This window comes from Sturnira hondurensis, unplaced genomic scaffold (assembly GCF_014824575.4).
Source record: "Sturnira hondurensis isolate 20B ecotype Veracruz unplaced genomic scaffold, ASM1482457v3 Scaffold0022215, whole genome shotgun sequence".
NCBI lineage: Eukaryota > Metazoa > Chordata > Mammalia > Chiroptera > Phyllostomidae > Sturnira > Sturnira hondurensis.
Window position 1 is genome coordinate 3,291,567 of NW_028094846.1, and position 18,555 is coordinate 3,310,121.

The 18,555-nt window shown below is 48.3% G+C and overlaps 2 protein-coding genes across 6 annotated transcripts in view; one reads left to right on the forward strand and one right to left on the reverse strand.

Annotated features, from left to right (window-relative positions):
• The first annotated feature begins 103 nt into the window (after window positions 1-103).
• Window positions 104-14,902, forward strand: BLZF1 (basic leucine zipper nuclear factor 1). Its single transcript, XM_037034944.1, has 7 exons — window positions 104-467; window positions 1,630-1,705; window positions 4,946-5,370; window positions 6,232-6,431; window positions 8,085-8,213; window positions 10,642-10,861; window positions 13,627-14,902. Exons 2-7 carry the CDS (start codon window positions 1,675-1,677, stop codon window positions 13,813-13,815), a joined length of 1,194 nt encoding a protein of 397 aa, XP_036890839.1. The 5' UTR covers window positions 104-467; window positions 1,630-1,674; the 3' UTR covers window positions 13,816-14,902.
• Window positions 3,837-18,555, reverse strand: part of CCDC181 (coiled-coil domain containing 181) — a 32,588-nt gene continuing 17,869 nt past the window's right edge. For 4 of the 5 annotated variants that reach the window (XM_037034943.1, XM_037034942.1, XM_037034941.1 and 1 more), the window contains one exon: window positions 18,003-18,347. In XM_037034943.1, the coding sequence (XP_036890838.1) occupies window positions 18,185-18,347 (163 nt within the window). In that variant the 3' untranslated portion in view covers window positions 18,003-18,184. Of the gene's footprint in view, window positions 3,900-18,002; window positions 18,348-18,555 lie in introns of those variants that run through there. The other variant, XM_037034940.1, reaches the window with a different exon arrangement.

Consider the following 18,555-nt stretch of genomic DNA (forward strand, 5'->3'; position numbering starts at 1 on the left):
CCGCCCATCACGTTGATAGACACACCCCTTGACGCCGTGGCCGGTGGAACGGAACACTGCCTATCTCTTTCTAGCGTCATCACTTCCGTTTGGTTGACAGGTGACCCGGAAGTTCAAGCCACCGTCCGGTTATTAGAGTCCGAATATTCTATAATTTATTTTTAAGTAGTCATCTGTCCAGTTTTCAGTCACTGAAGGCTTACACCGTATAGCCTGTGTTACTTGAATTTAAACGCACTAAGAATGCATATACCTGTTTCTTTTGGAAATGTGTTCCGGAAACGAAACCCTGACTGATTAATCGGAAGTGACTAGTGAAGAGCCAGAAGTTGATGTCAGGGCGACCTGGGCGGGGCGGGGTGCCTCGGGATGGAAAGGGACTGTTCGGAGAAGTCAGCCCGGTGATTTTGAGCCGGAGAACCGGGACGGGGCAGCCCCCTGGACTAGGAAGAGTGAGGATCTTAGAGGTAAGTCCAAGAACCGGCTGGTGGAACCGGGGGATACCGACAGCGGCGGAGGTGGGAGTTCGGTGTCCACGCCTTTGGATCCAGGGCTTGTTCAGACAGGGTGAGAACTTCGCCCCGGACGGCAGAAGTTGACCGGCGTGTCGCTTCCTCACCTGCCTCCTGTTACCCACTCACTTCACACCCACTTCCGTCCCTTTCACCCCGTATTTGCTGGCAGACCCCCGCGATGTTTGTCCATTTCGCCCGCATCTCCCCAGCGCGGTTTCAGGGCTCACTGCTTGATCGAAGGGACTTTGGAGACCCGCTTTAAGGGCCATGTAAATGACCTATGGAGATGGACAACAGGGTTGGGATTGACCGTGGGAACGGGGGGCGGGGCAGGGGAGAGCAACAGGGGGAGAATCCAGACACCTGTAACAGAACAACAACAACAAATTTTAAAATCTTTTTAAATTTTTAAAAGGAGGATTTGTGACTGTTGAGGACGGTCGTCCTGGAAGACCCGGGGCCAGGCTATGGCGAGTACTCAGAGCGATCATTTCTGTGGAGAACCCGGTTGTCATCTAGTGTACAGTTCATCATTTATTAACATGGCATTAGCATCACCTTTCTTCCCGTGTTGTCCCAGGAATCCTTGTCCTGTAAGGCCGTGCCTACATTTTTGAGAGCATATGCTTTGCCGAAATTGCAATCTTATTGTCAAGAAAATGCAAGCTGAGTCATCATGAATGTTGTTATTATTTGTTAGATGTCTGAGCAGAAGCAAGCTCCTCTCTGGTTACACAGTGGATACATTAGTGTCAGTGATGTCTCCCGAGAAAGTAATTACCCTAATTCCTTTAAAGTTCCTGTTGTCATATTAGTAATGCAGAAGTCACCATGGTAGCTTAAGTGGTATTTCTGAACCAAAATTCCAGACACACCTCCCATGATTTACAGTTACAGCTGAGGGCAGGGAAGCAGAAATACCACCCCTGATTTTTTTGGGGGGGACATTGGGTAGGTGTAACAATATCACCTGTCAAAGGATGTGGAACACTGTCTTTCTAAATTCATGTTACTAAATTCAGAAGCAAGTAGAATTTCATGTTTAAATTAGAGGGACTTACTGAATGTGTTTATACAGTATTGTTTTAATTCTTTCATTTTATACTTTTTTTAGGTCTTGCGGTAGAAGTCTTGGGGTGCATTTTCGTTAGTTAAAAAAATGACTACTCTTGAGAGTTTAGAAACTAAAGGTAAGTCTTTTTATTTTAGTGATCACTGTTTTTAGAACATGACTTTTATGATGATAGAACGGAGGAATGTTGAGCTGGGTGAGTAAGCCTCATGGAGCCCTCGGGAATCACCTGGGTTTCAGACCTCCTCCTCCTGTTTGTTTTGTACTGCAGTCTTTACGAGTCAGTACTTCAGGTGTACAGTTGAATGTGAACAGCCTTCTGTAGTATTTATTAGAAGACAACTACTGTTAAACAGTGTAAAAGCAGAGTGCTACAGCCGTGTCTTCTCTCCACTGCAAGATTAGGGGCAAACGGAGCAGGTGTACAAGATCTCCCTCTTGTTGCACTGGTTTGCTAGGGCTGCTGTAAGAAAGTACCACAAGCTGGTGGCATAAACTATAGAAATTTATTGTCTCGCAGTTCTGAGGCTAGGAGTCCCAGACGGGCTCCTTGTCCATGTTGGCAGGGCCTTGCTCCCTTTAAGGGCACCGGGGAAGGATGTGTTCCAAGCTTCTCTCCTAGCTGCTGGTGGTTTGCTGGCCATTTTTGGTATTCCTTGGCCTGATCACCCTGATACCCTACTTTACATTCCCATGGCATTCTCCCTGCATGTGTTTCTGTGCCCAAATGCTTCCTTTTTATAAGGACATCAGTCATATCAATATGATCTCAACTAATTACATCTGCAATGACCCGGTTAGCAAATAAGGTCGCATTCCGAGGTACAGAGAGTCAGACTCCCACACGTGAATATTTGGCATGACAGGATTCAAGTCATAGCGCTTTCCAGCTGCAGGAGTGACCTTTCAGTCCCGCCTCACTTAGGTTTCAGTAAGTCTCACGGAGCCCTTGGGAATCACCTGGGCTTCAGACCTCATGTTTGTTTGGTACTGCAGTGTTTACATGTCAGTGAGCCCCCTCACTCTGCCCCGCTTGTTCTCTCTGCAACTCTGCCTACCATTTGTCATTCCTACATTTTGAAATACTTTCTGTCCTTGCCTTGCACGACATCTCTCTTAGTTTCCACCTTCTCTGTAGCCCTTCACTGTCCAATGCACTAACAACTGTGGCTATTCGAGTTTAAGTTAATATTTTTAAAAGTTAAAAATTTAGTTTCTCAGTCACACTAGCCACATGACAGGTTCTCAGGAGCCATATGTGGCTTGTGGTTGTTGTGTCAAAGTGCAGGTTTAGGCTATTTCCATCAGTGCAGGAAGTTCTGTGGGACATCGAGGCTCTAGCCGTTTTCTCTGTTTCTGTCTTACCCTCTTTTTCTGGTTTATCTTTTAAATGTTGCTTTCTTGGGGGCTTTCTCTTCTACTCTCAAGGCTTCCGTAATTATCCATAAGAATGACTTCCAAATCTATCTTTAGCTCCGATCTCTTCCATTGTGATTCAGACCCTTATAGCACATTGCCTACCGCCCATCTTCACTTAAATATCGGTAACAGTCTTAGCATGTCCGAGGTGATCTGCTCCAGATGCAGGTTGTTCTTGGGTGGAGTGAGTTCTGGAGGGAGGGGCTTTCAGTGTGAGATGGGAAACCGTTTTCTGGACACCAAGTTCATAGCAAACTGGCCTTGATAGCAAACTCTTTAAAGGGGGATTATATGTTTAGGAAGCAAGGGAGAGAAAATTATGCCAGTGAATATCGAATGAATCTAGTTCAGTTGTATGCAACAGTGTTTCAGAGCCACCTTTTATGTTATTGGGATAAGCAAATCAGAGACTACAGTGAAGGTAATACTGGGGGTTAATGGGAAATAAGATCAATTAATTGGTAACTAATGTGAGAGCAACTGGCATGGAGCTTGTAAAAAACAAATTATAAATACAGTGTTATCGTACGCAAGGCCTTGTGAAACTAAATTATTTTCATTATTGCTTGTTTGCAATAAGGATTAGAGTTTTACAGCACTTTCACATACATCGTCTCATTTGATTTTCATTTTACAGTACGCTAGGTAATTCAGTGTCTGTCCTGTTCCTACTGGCTTTACGTTAACTGGTGTTAGTGAACAAAGGGTACTGTAATCGCAGAGCCTGAGAAAAAATGCACTTGTCACTTTTTGTTGTGACAAGTCTGTCAGCTGTCTGCACGTCTTCTAACGCCTCAGAAGAGCAGCAGGTTCGGTGATTGGTGCCAGACGTCCCCGCGGAAGTTGGAGCAACACCGTCGCGAGAAGGACGTGTCCTTGGGCCAGGGCTGTTTCTGAAAGGGGAACATGCGATAAATAGGAGCAATCTGAAGACTGGAATCTGAATCCTAAACTTTTTTGAGGGAACAACATTAAAATTTAAACTAAAGGCACTGAAGTCAGACAGTTTGGTGACAGTAAACCCAAATAGGAAAGTCTGAGGCATTTAAATACTGACCGTTCTCTAACGCCATGTTCCTCCCACGGGTACCCCAAGCACATCATGCCCACTCTGAATGTTCTCAGCAGACTTAGTGGCACAGTGAGGTCAGCGTGCACGAAACCCTTACGGTGACCACTGTGCTTCATGATTAAGTTTCGAGCTGAATGTCGGAGACAGTAAGTGCCGTGGGCCTCTTCAGAGAGTGGGCCGGAGCAAATGGAGGACTTAATGCAGAGAGTGGACTGGAAGCTGATTGTAGGGATGACCGAGGACCACAGCCAGTGGTGAAAGACGCTGTTGAAGAGAAGCCATAGCAGGAACGAAGGCCTAATTTGGGGCCTGGGAGACAGAGTACTGAATAATCCAGCTGGGAGGTCTATGCAAAGCATTCTTTGCCAAGAGTTCAGAAAAACAGCTAAATTGGTCTTGAACTAGACAGTTTCAGATGTGCATGTATGCAGCGAACATTTGTTTTTTACGGCTCTCGAGCATTGTGTGTCCTTGGAGAGCCAGGCTCTTGGCCTCCCTGTGTTCTCTCCTGCCACCACCCTCTGGTTACTAGTGTGTCCATTTTGCAGGTGAGGAAACTGAGATTTGTGGGTGGTTAAATTACTTACCTCGCGTCACACCAGGTTGTGGAAGTCGGAACCGAGTGCCCTGATTCCAAATCCCCTGCATTTTCACCCAGAGAGAAACCACTTGCATATGGGAAGCCTGAGCCTGCAGGCCACTGTTCGTCTTTTCTGGGCACAGGGTTGTTTTGACAGTTACTTTTTACTCTGAAGTTTTTCATTCTCCTGAATGCCAGTAATTCTGAATGTAGGGTGAGGTATGTCATAGCCTTTTCCTGATACTGCCTTTCGGTAAGTTGTCTCCGTATTGGTTTCCCGTTTTCAGTCGCCCTGGCTTCTGCCCCAGTCCGAGGAGCAGGAGATGGAATGGAAACCGAGGAGCCCCCTCACTCTGTGGAGGTCCCCACAGGAGCCCCACCGGCGCAACCTCCCGCCCTCCGGAGTCTACGAAAGAAGGCGGCCCAAAGCCCAGGAGTCCTTCAGCTGGGCCAGGTGCGCAGCGACAAGGCGGTGGAAGTGGAGGCCGTGAGAATAGTGGTCCCCAGGGCCGCCATCACCCACGCCGTGCCCTGCAGCAGCGCCAAGGCCCAGTCCCTGGGGCGTCAGAAGGGGGAGCGCCTGGGCCGGTCTGAGCGGGGTGCAGAGCCCAGCGGCGAGGGGCTCGCGGAGCTGAAGAAGCTCAAGAACTCGGAGCGGAGGCTGCTCCAGGACAAGGAAGGCCTTTCCAACCAGCTGCGGGTGCAGACGGAGGTAAGGCCAGCCTCAGTGAGTGCCCCGACGCGCCCCTGCCAGCCTGCAGCCTCTTCCTCCCGGAGAGTAGGCATCGCTTGCTGTGGCTTGTCACCTCTCGTGGTGGCTTCCTCCCAAATGCCACGTTCTCACTCCAGGCCACCAGTAGAGCTAGTGCGTGTCGGGAACTTACACACTATGAACCATGCTGAAGACGGGGGTGGGTACTTCGGGCCAGAGGCCTGTAAGCTGTGAAGCGGGTTCCGACTCGAAACTTCCTGGCCTGGCACAGTCTGTCGTCGGTGTGTTCTTACATCGCGGCTCAGTCTGTTGCCCACGGCAGCAGCGTTGGGCGGTGGCCGCGCCGCAGACCAGTGCCTGCTGTTGGGCATTTGTGTTGTAATGTTTGCACTTCAACAAGGACATGAAGGGTGCACTTGTGGAGAATCCTGAACTGTGTCCTCTGCTTACATTCTTAAAAGGAAAGATCCCAGGGCACGAAGAAATTATTTTTTAAATGTTGAATAAGGCTCAAAAACCACCTAAACCATTCTGTCATATTTTTAGCAAAACTTGTTTAGTTTTCTAATTTTTCTTCTTTAAGTGCTGACCGAAGCAGTTTATTTTTATGATAATGATTTGTGCTCTTATTATAAGAGGCTCAGTTTACAGCCACGTGGACTATTAAGTATAGATACAAAAAGGTAGAGGAAGATATGGTTAATATATGTGTACTACAAAACTTAAATATTTAATATCACCATTCGATCAATATTTTTAGTAATAGAGGTCCAAATTAAAACAGTTTCTCTTTTGTCCACTCTGCGACATTATAGTCACTGACGTTACCTTGCTTGTTACATTGGTGGTGCGCTCTTCCAGGTCAATCGTGAGCTAAAAAAGCTGCTGGTGGCCTCTGTTGGGGACGACCTTCAGTATCACTTTGAACGTCTAGCCCGTGAGAAAAATCAGCTCATTTTAGAGAATGAAGCCCTGGGTCAGAACGCGGCTCAGCTGGCCGAACAGTTGGAGCGCATGTCGATACAGTGCGACGTGTGGCGGAGCAAATTCCTCGCGAGCAGGTATTTCCTGTTTTAAACAGTATTTCCTTTGCTAGTGTTTGGTCTACTGACTTTTGACCCATAACGCAAGAAGGCGACTATAGTGTGGAAGTTTTTGAGTTGGTGGTTGAAGTGCTTTGTGTGTTATTTAAGATGTGGGCCCTCGCTCCTGTGGATGGGAACGCGGCCTCCCTAAGTGGGGAGGGACGTCACGCGGACCCCCCCCATCCCAGGATTCTAGGTCACTGCTCTATAGGCGAAATCACCCCACTGCAGTGTTTAATGACAAACAAAACGGTCAACTCAGATGTCTAGTAAATATTAAAATCACAAACAGCAGACTACATTATTTTCCTGGAGGACTCAGTGTCATCACCACTCTGTCATCGCCACTCTGTCATTGCCAGGACACTCCACGCCCTGTTCTCGTCAGACTTACCCACGTAACAGAACCTCCCAACCTTCCTCTCCACGCCCAGAGGGAGAGGGTGACATCTGTGCGGCGCACGGGGTGGGGCTGCTCCCCTGGGACCCTGCACACCCGGGACCCTCGCCTGGAAGTTGCGGGTCTTTGCGTGCGTGCCCGCCCCCTCTGATGCCCCGCTGCTGGAGAACGGGCTCTGGGCGTCACCCTGCTGTGCTCCCCGAGCTTCACCCCGAGCTCCCCACAGAGTACGCCGCAGCACCACTGACTGGTGGTCTCTCACCCAACCCCAGAGGTTCGCAGCCTGTGCTGTAAGAACCACTGGTTGTCGGGAGTAAACGCTGGGGAAGTGTTTCTGCATGTCTTAATGTCTGTGATGGTTTTTAGTAATTGTTCTCCCAAAGTCCTTCATTTGATTCCTAACTATGCTAGTATGGGATGCTGTTTGGAGAAATGAACTTTTGTCTTTGAGTGAAAGTTAATTAGTTCTCTTTGAACACTTTAAGAGGCATCTTGTAATTCGTAACCTTTTTTAACATCCTGATCAAATCTGACAGTAGCGCGGTAAGGCCAGTAAGAATCCCACTATGTGCTAATATGAGAAACTCACCAAGAAAGCTAGTAAGTGAAAAAAGCAAAGTACAGAAAAGTTTGTACGAAATAATCCTTTTTCTGTAAATAGAAAGAACATATTTATTTCTAACATACTTTTTATGTTGAATATACATAATTTTTGCTGGAAAAATGTATAAGAAACTTTACTGGTTACATATACAAGAAGGATGGGGTGTGGGCCGGAGGGAAGGCCTGGTTTTCCTTGTAGAGAAGACTTTCTGCCTTATTTTAATGTTTTCCAAAGGCAAAGAGGTAAGTAGTATGGTAGGAAAATAATGCATTTTTGTTTTCCTTTAAAATGTTCTTTATTTAAAATATTTGGTTATTGTAGTATTATTTCAAAATGTGGTCAATCTGGAGTGCTATTGAGGTACATCCTGAAAGTCACTATAATAAGAAAAGTCCCTTTCCTTTGTCATTTTGTAAATGTTGTAATTGAATCCCTTCAGTGAGTTCTCAGCTTGTAGACATTTTAAATACTTTTTAGTGAAGATTTAAAAACTGAGAATTAGTTTGACGATGTTAACTCTTCTTGGTTAGGCTTTTGAAAATGACGATCACCAGCATCATACGTGAACTTCTCTGCCCCGTGTTGGCGTCAGAGAATTTACAGGGACCTCTTTAACCTCCCCCAGGGTCATGGCAGACGAGCTGACTGACTCCCGAGCTGCCTTACAGCGCCGGCACCGCGAGGCACAGGGCGCCGTACGGGATCTCCTGAGCGAGCGGGAGCAGTTTCGCCAGGAAATGGGAGCCACCCAGAGGTACGGCCCTTGCTCAGCGTTGGGAACATCTCCACTGCCCCCCGCAGTTTCTGTCGCGGTGACAGTTCGGTAGCGTTGCTGCCCTAAGTGGCTTACTGATCATGCACTTTGAGTAGCCATTCCAAACAGATGCCCAGGAGAGGGAGGGAGACTGAAAGACAGAGGACACGCCTCTTGGTGCGCACATAATAGAAAGAATCTCCGGGCTCAAAAGTCGGTTTGGAGCACGCTGGTAGCACTTCTGCAAACCTTTCGGTCGAAGCCGAGGAGGGCGCCCATCCTTCCTATGGAAGGGCACCCTCGTGGGGACCGTTCGGCAGTGTGACAGTTCCCCTCCGTGTCCGTGGGCACCACAGCCATCAGAACGGGTGGCCTTCCTTAGAGGTGCACGTACTCCTACACAGCTGACTTAGTGCAGCTCAGATCAGTGCAGGTCAAAGAGGCGACCTCGGGGCAAACTGGAAGAATGAAAACCGGACGCATCAAAACACGTTTTGTGGGAGACAACTAAAGCAGTGTTAGGAGGGAAATTTATAACTAAATGCTTTGTTTAGAAAAGATAAAAGGTCTCCTCAGTAATGTAAGCTTCCCCCTTAAGAAATACAAGGAGCAAATTAAGCAAAAAGAAGAAAACAATAGGGATGAGAGCAGAAATAAATGAAATAGGCCCAATGCTGTTGCTTTGAAAAGGTAAAATTAAGCCCTGGCTGGCGTAGCTCAGTGGATTGAGCGCGGGCCTGCGAACCAGACGATTGAGGTTCGATTCCCAGTCAGGGCACATGCCTGGGTTGCAGGCCGGTTCCTTGCAGGCTAACTACCAGCAGGGGATGCACAAAAGGCAACCATACATTGATGTTTCTCTCCCTCTCTCCTCTAAAGATAAATAAGTAAATAAATAAATAATCTTTTAAAAAAATAAAATAAAAAATAAAAAAAAGAAAAGGTAAAATTAGGAAACCCCAGTATATCAGGAGGAAAAAAGATGCGCACGACAGTATCAGGACTGAGGAGGGGCTACTGACACACAAAGGCAACCGTGGCGGGGGCGGGGGGTGTCAGGAACAGCTCTCTGCCAACACACGGACAGCCCCCCTGAAAGACGCAAACCACCACTCACAGGTACTCGAGAACAGAAAACCTGAATAGCGTAACCTATTAAAACAAGTGTGTTTGTAGTTAAAAACCTTCTAGGAAATGAAACTCTGGGCCTACACTTATTCACCAGTGAACACTAGCAAACATCTACGGAAGAAATAAAGCCAAGTTTACACCAACTCTTCTAGGAAGTAGAGAAGTAAGGGAACAATTTCCACTTGTTGTGTGAGGCCAGCATTGTCTCGATGCCCAAACCAGACAGAGATTGCAAGAAAACTATGGACCCGTCTCTCTCATGAACACAGATGCAAAAATGCTTAACAGAGTGTCAGTGACTCAAATCCACCCCGTACAGTCATGCGCTACATGAGGCTGTTTTGACCAATGGTGGACGCACAGTGGTCCCACGGGTTCCGAAGGAGCTGGAAGATTCCCATCCCCAGTGACATGGCCACACCAGCACGAGGTGGGCTGGCGCGTCTGTGGTGCTGCTGGTGAGAACAAACTAACGCACTGCCGGTCGTGTAAAAGTGGAGCGCGTGCAACACATCCAGTCCATGTACTTGACAGTGATCACACGTGACTACGTGGTGCTTTATGTGTGTCCTGTGCTATACTTTTTACCGTCATTCTAGAGTGCGCTCTTTCCACTTCTGGAGAAGCCGCGTGCCGTCCGACAGTGTGCCGTGTTCTGCCGGCAGCAGCCTCACCCGGCGACTGTCTCCGGACTGTGTCATTTTCTCGACGTTCGCTGTGATCTCATGTTGTACACTGACCTGCTGTACCAGTTGGGCGCCGAGAGCAGTCAGCTGTGCTGTGCAGCGCAGGTGTGGTGGAGACCCATCGTGTAGGTGTACATGAGGGCACTCCGTGACAGTCACACCGTGACGCCGCTGTCGAACGACTCAGCGCTCAGAAGATAGCCCGTCATTAGGTGGAGCGTGACAGTCTAAAAAGGCTATTTACACGCCACGTCCAAGTAAACTGTAGCCTGGGAACTGTAGGTTGGCTAAAGAACCCCCAGAAAAGAAGTACATACAAATATGCTGACAGGTACACAACTGAATGAGTATACGAGCATATCTCCCCCACCTAAAAACATGAGAACAAAGAAGTAGCTGGTTAAGGGATTTCCTGGTGACCACCTAATGAACTGGTAGGTGCTTTCTTTCTGTTATCTAACTTTGCCAGACTTGCTGATTGACTGAACTCGGAAGGAGAGATGTGGAGAAAGATGTCACGCGATTTCAGAAGTGTTTCTCGTCCACGGAGCGTCCCCGCCCGTCCCATTCCGCCCCCTTGTTAGTGACCCGGGTCCGTGTGCTCTCCGCAGGCTGCTGGAGGAGCTCTTGGTCTCCCTGCAGTGGGGAAGAGAGCAGACCCACTGCCCCAGGGCGCGGCCCCGCAGCACGGCGGAACTAGCCCTCGAGAACCACACGCTGGCCAGAGCAGTGCATTCGCACCTTCTGGGAAACGTCGGCGCGCACACTCAGAAACAGAGGCCATCGACGGCTGAATTCTGCAGCAGCCCGGCAGAGAAAATGGCAGAAAAGGTGAGCTCTTCCTTGCACGGTCTGCGGACTCCTAGTACCGGCCTCTTACCCTAGGGCGGCATGTCCCGAGGGAAAGCGCAAGGTGTGCGCTCGAACCATGATTCTCACGCAGATGAGCTTGTCGTCTCGGAGAAAGCGGTTTCTCCCTCTGAGCCTTAATTTTCTCAGATGTGATCATTCTGCTCTTAAGGAGAAAAGTGTAATTGTCTAGAAAAGGGCCTATTTTTAGGCTTTTTTGAGTTCATTTTGATAGGAAAACTGTGTAGAATTTCTAACTTAATAATCAAGAATAGATAATAGATTATTTCTGATCTTAGAAATTGTTGATTCCCACACACAGATGTGAAAGTGCCAAGTGCCGCAGAATCATAGAGGGCAGACCGGTACACACAGTCCTGGGCGAAGCCAAGGTCATGCTGATGAGTTGCCAAACGCCGTGGTCTCAGTTCTGCCCACAGACCAGGTTCCCTCCCATCCCACGTCAGTGCCCCACCCGTAGGTTCCCGTCGGAGGCTGTCCTCAACTAGAACGGCTCCGCTTGTTCAGTCTCCGCCTGGCACCTCTGCAGACAGCTGTGGTCCCGTGTCTCTTCCGAGCCCCGACTCCTTCGTCCTGATTCCCCTTTTTCCTGGGTCATGTCATCATTTTTATCCCTCGACCCCTGCATTATTCTTCTCCTCAGCCGCTCTCCTAGCTCCCTCCCAGCCTCGGCTTGCCTGGACTCCACTCTGAAGTGCCTTCCTCTCTTCCCTTGTCTGCAGGCCCGCGTCTGTCCAGCTGTTTGTCCTCTCTGTTCCTACGCCCATCCCACTCATCAGCAGGCGTCTTGCTCCTTACGTACAGAAGAGAAAAGGCAGGGGCACAAGGCTCCCTCAGGGCCCACTCGACAGCCAGACACCTGTCTCTCTGGCAGCCAGCCTCCCATACATTTCCATAGCGTGTCTCCATGTATCTGTCCCACAGACAGCTAGAAGTAGAACCACCTCTTTTCTCCTTGCTTTAGCATTTGTATTTTTCCCACTCAGAAAAAACAAACAGAATAAAAACAGCCTGCTTCTGCTCCACTACTCCCTGTCTCAGGGACTGCGCATGCTGTATAGGGATGTTTTGAGGATTCCACAAAATAATGCACAGAAAGCCCGCAGCAGATTCCAATCTAGTGTGATTCTCCGTCAGTGACAGCTATCATTTTTAGTGTTCCCTTCACCCCCCAAGTCCTGCTGGTTTTACAGATCCTGTCAGTTTCTTCTCCTCTCTCCCAACTCCAAGTGCCGGCCTTCAGCCTGGACCACGGCAGAGGCCGCCTCACCCACGGCTCGCTGCCGTGCTTTCTACCTGCCGGAGAGGCTTCCCACACGCTGCCCCAAGTGGCCGTGCATTCAGCTTGGTGCGCCTCTTGAAACAGCTCCCGGGCTCCCTTACCGAGTTTGAATTCTTTATATCGTATAAAAGGATTGCCATAATCTTCACTGCACCTTCCCTTCTCAGTGATCACTCCCCAGGTGCACCTCCCCGCCCTCCCCCCCAACTCACATCCCAGCAGGTAACCACTTTCTACTCCACTGGGCCTGCATCTCGCATGCCTGTGCCTGCTACTGCGGCCTCCGCTGCCCTTGCAGCACCTCTCTGCCTCGGAGAACCAGCCCTCACCACGCCCAAGAATCGCACTGGCACGCCTCGGTGTGCCTTCTTCAAGGCTTCGGTCACGCTTTACACATATTTATCATAGCTCCTTAACATGGACAGTTGCAACTGTTTGATTCTCCATCACCCAAGCTATAAGGTCTTTTAAGGACGGGGCTGTGTCTTACCTGTCCTTAAGATCTCGTATAATCCTTTACACATAGTAGGTGCTCGGCTGTTTAGTCAATGGATCAGCACCTAAAAACTAAATCACTGTTTGTCCTTTCTGTCCTCCTCCTCCATTCCCTCTGGGAAGCTGTGTCACCGACGGTGGCATTTGGCAGAACTGACCACTCCTTTCTTGAAGCGCTCACGACCCTGGCCTTACGGAGGCGGGGCTTTCCGCAATTCCTTCCCAATCGCACCCCCTGCCTCCTCTGCGCCATAACGGTCCCCTCACGTGGTGACAGTGGGAGAACGTGAATGTGAGAAGCAGGAACGAGGAGCCAGCACTTCCATGCTGTCTTTGCGAGAGTTCCTCCTGTCGTGGGCTCAGCAAAGGCAGCAGAATCAAGCAGTTGAGAGCGGGAGAACCAGGGAAGGGAGCAGGGCGTCCACGAGACCCCAGGCACGGCACAGCGGCTAGCGCACAGTGCTGAGCAAAAATTAGGAAGAGAGAAAGGAAACTCCACTGGCTTTATAAGTGGTCAAAAACTTGGAAGTAGGGTTTCAATACCAGAATCAAGGTAGAACCCCAATTCCATGCAGCGGAATGAAAGGCCGATGGAGGAGGACAGTGGGGACTTTTTGGTGCAGGGTGAGAATGAACATCACTCCGTGTGGAACTGATGCAGCCTCACCTTCTGCGTCTTCATGCTTGTTCTTCAGCGTCCATAGGAAAACAGTAACTTCTTCATTTTTTAAAAACAGTAGACTAGGTAGTGTAATAACTACACATCACTGTTAAGTTCAGAGCTTTTTGAGAGAAGGGAGAAGCTCTCATCACTCAGATCCATCATTCACGTGGGGTGTTGGCGGTGGTCATACATCAGTGAGATGGAACTTTACAGGCAGTCACAGCTCAACACCAGGGTGCACAGGCCACACTGGACCCGTCTGACACTACCGCTTACTTTCCTCAGGTTCTACACAATTTGGACCCAGCGGCCTGCACAGAAAGCCCACCTGATGAGTCTTTTTTTCCTGAGTCTTCTCCAACCTCCTTACTCACCACAAAGAAAAATATTGGGCGGTTTCATCCCTACACCCGATACGAAAATATCACTTTCAACTGCTGCAACCGCTGCCAGGGAGAGCTCATCGTCCTGTAGGGGGCGCTCGGCGCCCGCGGCCACCGTTCGGGGGCGGGGCTCCTGCACACTCGACGGGCTCGCTCTACTGAAGTGACACAGGTCCTCAAAGACGTTCCGCGGGCTCCACTCCCGACCCCTTTCCTAACGACAGGCTTGGGGTCGGGAAAGGACGAAGCTGCAGCCGTGTCTCAAAGGCAGGCCGCTGCCCAGACGTCACATGGTGCTTCCCTACATGTAAGGATGTATCCAACGGGAAACAACATGCCTTCTCTGAGGCTCTAAGTATGGTTTATCTTGCTGTGTGGTTTATTTGAGCAGACTTAATTTTGGCCATTGAGACAAGGATGGGCACAGGACAGCCCCGGGCCCCATTCAGCCGTGCCCACCGCTCACTGCGGTCTGCGTGGCTTTTGTAGTGCCACCGCGGAGCTGAGCAGGTGGAACGGCCGCGAAGCCCGAAGTACTGTCTCGCTTTCCCCTGTTTTCCGATCCTTACTCTAAAGTAGTAATTGGCAGGGAATGTTGCGGGGGGAAGAGTGTTCTTTTCCTTTTCGGTGATTTTGGGGGGGCTACAAAGGAGGCGTAGGAAATACTATAGGTGAAGGTTTGAAAATAAGTGCTGTGTGTTAGGGAAATTACCAGGACCTTACAGCCACACGAACAAGTGCTCCTCTGAACGTGTCCTCATGTCAGTCTGGTGCAGGGACCCAGCAGTGTGAGTGGCACAGCCCGACGTGTGTAGACAACAGACCCTGACAATTGAGCTCACTCTGACCAGTGCAACCAGAATGTCCAGTTGGGTGTTTATAGACCATGGTAGAGCAAGTAGGATCTTGGTAGAATACTGCACAAGCTCAAATGTGCAATCTATCAATTAATTTCTATTATTCATGATGGACAATCACAAAACACTCTTTTATAGGCCTTTAAAACTATCCATAAAATGTTTGTACCAAATTATACTACTTAGTTACAGAAGTGCATACCAACAGAGAAATCTTCAAGATACAAATCTGGTCAAAGTACAGATTTGATAGTTTTTGGTCTCATTCATCTGAATTATATTTATAATTTTGAGTGGCAATAAATTTGTCTATATTCTTTATTCAGCATTGTCTTTTTTTACCCAGAATAAAGTTCAGGTTTTCATCTAGCTTATACTATTTACATCTGCTTCTTCAGCCTCTCCTTTAGTTTTACTTAGTATAAACCAGAGAGGAAAAGCTTCATGACATTGAATTTGGCAGTGATTTCTTAGTTGTGAAGTCCAGAAGCAAACAAAAACAAACAAAAAAGATAAATTGAACTTCATCAAAATGAAAAACTTCTGTACATCAAAGGACACTGTGAACAGAATAAAAAGGTGCCGCAGAATGGGCAAAAATATTTGCAAATCTCGTATTTAATAAGGGTCCGGTGTCCAGAATAAAAAAAGAACTACAACTCAACAACCAAAAACCACCCAGTCTCAAAAAGGGGCAAAGGATGTGAATAGCCATTTCTCCTAAAAAGATACACTAATGGCCAATAAGCACAATGCTCAACATCCCTAATAATTAGGGAAATGCAAATTGAGCCCTTCATGCCTGTTAGGATGACTGTTTCAAAAAAGCAAAATAACAAGGCGAGGATGTGAGAACACTGAAACCCTTGTGCCCTGCTGGGAGGAATGTGAACTGGTGCGGCCACTATGGGAGGCACGTGGCAGTCCCTCAGAGAAGCTCACAGAGTTACCTGAGACCCAGCAATTCCACATGCAGGAGGTACCCAAACAGCTGGACGCAAGGACTCAAACGGGTACTTGTGTGCCCGTGTTCACAGCAGCAGCGTTCCCAATAGCCAGCAGGTGGGAGTAATACAGGGGTCCCTGGGTGGCTGGGCAAAATGTAAATATGTATATATTATATACACACATGCATATGTACATAAAAATGTGTGTGTGTATAAAATGGAATACTCAGCTGTAACAATGAAAATCTGATCTACGCTAGGGCACAGAAGAATCTCTAAAATGTTACACTAAATGAAATATATCAGGAACAAAGGGGCAACTGGTATATGATTCCACTTATGGGAGGCACCGAAATATTCAAACCAGAGACAGGCAGAGCAGCGGCTGCCAGGCAACGGGAAGGCAGAGTGGGGAGCTTTTAAAGACTGGCGGGCACGGAGCGCCCGTTGGGATGGCGAGGAGTCCTGGAGACGGAGAACAGCGGGGGCCGTCCGGCAGCGTAAATGCGCTTAATGCCACTGAGTCGCACTTTTTAAAATGGTCAATTTTATATACGTTTATGTACATTTTACCACAATAAAAAAAATAAATTGTACCCTCATAACCTCAAACTGGCAGCAGACTCCTGGGATGGTTGATTTGAGCGTCACTAATAATAACAATAAAGTTAACACTTAGCTAAACAGAATAAAAAAAGCTCAAATCTACAACCTGAGCTTACACATTAAGGAACTAGAAAAAGAAGGCAAACTTAATTAAAGAAGGTAGCACAAGGAAGGAAATTGAAGTTAGGGCAGAAATAAAAATAGAGAATAAAAAAGCAAGAGAGTATCAAGAAACCAAAAGTTGGTTCTTGGAAAAGATTCATGAACTTGTCAAGCCTGTAGCCAGATGGACTAGGAAAGAAAGAAGACATGAATAACTAAAATCAGAAACGAAAGTGGGGACATTATTACCAACCTCACACAGATTTTTTTCAAAAAAGGAACAATCGTGCACTGACAAATAACCTGGATCAAATGGACAAATTCCTAGAAATACAAAATTTACCAAGACTGACCCAAAAAGAAACAGAAAACAGGAACAGACCTATAAGAACCAAAGCAGTTACATGAGTAATTGAACACCCCCTGACGCCGGGGCGAGCGCTGACGTAAGCCGTGGACACTGGGCGGGGGTGTGCCAGTGCAGGTGCATGGGTGGCGACGAAGGTGCCACTTTGTCAGGGACGCTGGCGGTGGGGAGGTTGGGGCGGGGCCGGGGAAATACGGGAACTCTGCACTCTCTGCTCGGTTTTGCTGTGAACCCAACACTGCTCTAAAAATAGTCTGCTAAGAAGGAAAAGCCCTCCCATGGAAGCCCAAGACCGGGAGGTTTCGCTGATGAATCCCACCAGCTATTCGAAGAATTCATACCCATCGTTCTCAGTATCCTCAAAAAAAATACTAAGTAAGTACATAAAGGGGGTGGGAGTGGGGACCCCTTTCTGACTCAGTCTCCGAAGTCAGTGCTACGGACACCAACGCTGCACAAAGACACCCCAGGAAAAGGCTCCTATAGACCAACGTCTCCTGCGTCCTTAACAAAACACTGGCAAACAGAAAGCAACAGCACAGTGGAGGGGCCACACACCATGACCACCGTTACTTATCGTTAACCAATGCCATGCAGCACATTCACAGAACAAAGGACAGACCACGTGACCATGTCACTTGCTGCAGGGAGGACTACAGGTGGCCGAGGCGCTTTCCAACTCAGCGCCCAGTGACGAGGGCACCACTCTGCAGGGGACCAGAACCCCGTCTTCTGAAGCTTCACTGGGACTCCTCCAGTGATGCTCCACTCCCCCTCGCACTTGTATGTGCAGCGCTGTCCTCTGCCTCTTAAAAGCCTTTACACGTGTCAGGGGCACCAACCCCCCGCATGCCCAGTTCCCATGGAGCCTCAGATACTTCCCAAATGTCCACCAGAGCATATAAGCTGTGGAACTGCGCGAAAGGATGCTGCTGTCATAGGTCTGTGAGGAGACTGCTTACCTCTCTCTCACTTCCTCGTCGTCCGAACAAGACTAACAGGGCTTTTGTAAGAATTACATCAAGTGATTTATGTGAAGCATTTACAACAATGCCAGGTACACGATAAACTGCGAGCTGGCTCATTTTGTAACACACCTAACATAGCATTATGCATAATGTTTACTTTTTTCAAGACGTAGGCCTACCCGACCGCTTCACTTGCCATGGGTACTCCCAGGTGACTTTGAATACGGCTTGTTTAAGGGGTCACCCCTCTCACCACATAAAACATTCTACTGCAATTTTTTTCATGGTAATAGAAATCTGTGCCTTTCTCGTGGTTCTTTCCAGCTAGAAATGTTCAAATAATCTAGAAGTTAAAGGAATAAAGAATTCTGAGTTCATTCACAGTTCAATTTGTTGCATGGACGAAGAGATGGTATAACACATTTCAACACTTCAAGAAAAGAAAATATTTATTTTGTTCTATGTAAAAAAACCGGTAAATCACTATCAACATCACCAAAAGTACGTACCATTTCCATAATTTAGAGTACAACCAAAGCACACGGGCCATAAGAGAGTGATATCCAAAATGCTGAGGCTAGTGGCTTCCGGGCGAAGCATTTAATCGATACCTTCAGCTGTAATAGTCGGTGAAACGGAACGACTGGGCCTCGGGCGTGTTGTACAGTTGGCTCTGCAGCTGCCTGGCGCGCCGGGCTTCTCGTCGGAGCTGCCGGGCCCGCTCCTTGGCAGCCTGCTGCTCCACGAGCTGTTCTACCCGCTTCCTTCTCAGCCACCTGCAGAGACATCGTCAGATCTGGTACCGACCTGCATGGGCTTTTCACGCGACCAAGTTACCACCACGGACGATGAAAAGAAGCCGAATTTCTCTATAAGGAAGTGCTGTGGGCACGACACACAAGAAAGCAGTGACTGAAAAGTCCGCTTGTCCCCCTTGGCTCACACAGGAAACATCGTCACGTTTGATTTGGATATTTGAAATTA

Bases quoted from the DNA above. Each gene is read 5' to 3' on its own strand.
- BLZF1 (XM_037034944.1), top strand. From the start codon at position 1,675: ATGACTACTCTTGAGAGTTTAGAAACTAAAG. The intron at 8,214-10,641 runs GTACGGCCCTTG...TGCTCTCCGCAG, and splicing joins GAAATGGGAGCCACCCAGAG to GCTGCTGGAGGAGCTCTTGG. The intron at 10,862-13,626 runs GTGAGCTCTTCC...TACTTTCCTCAG, and splicing joins CAGAGAAAATGGCAGAAAAG to GTTCTACACAATTTGGACCC.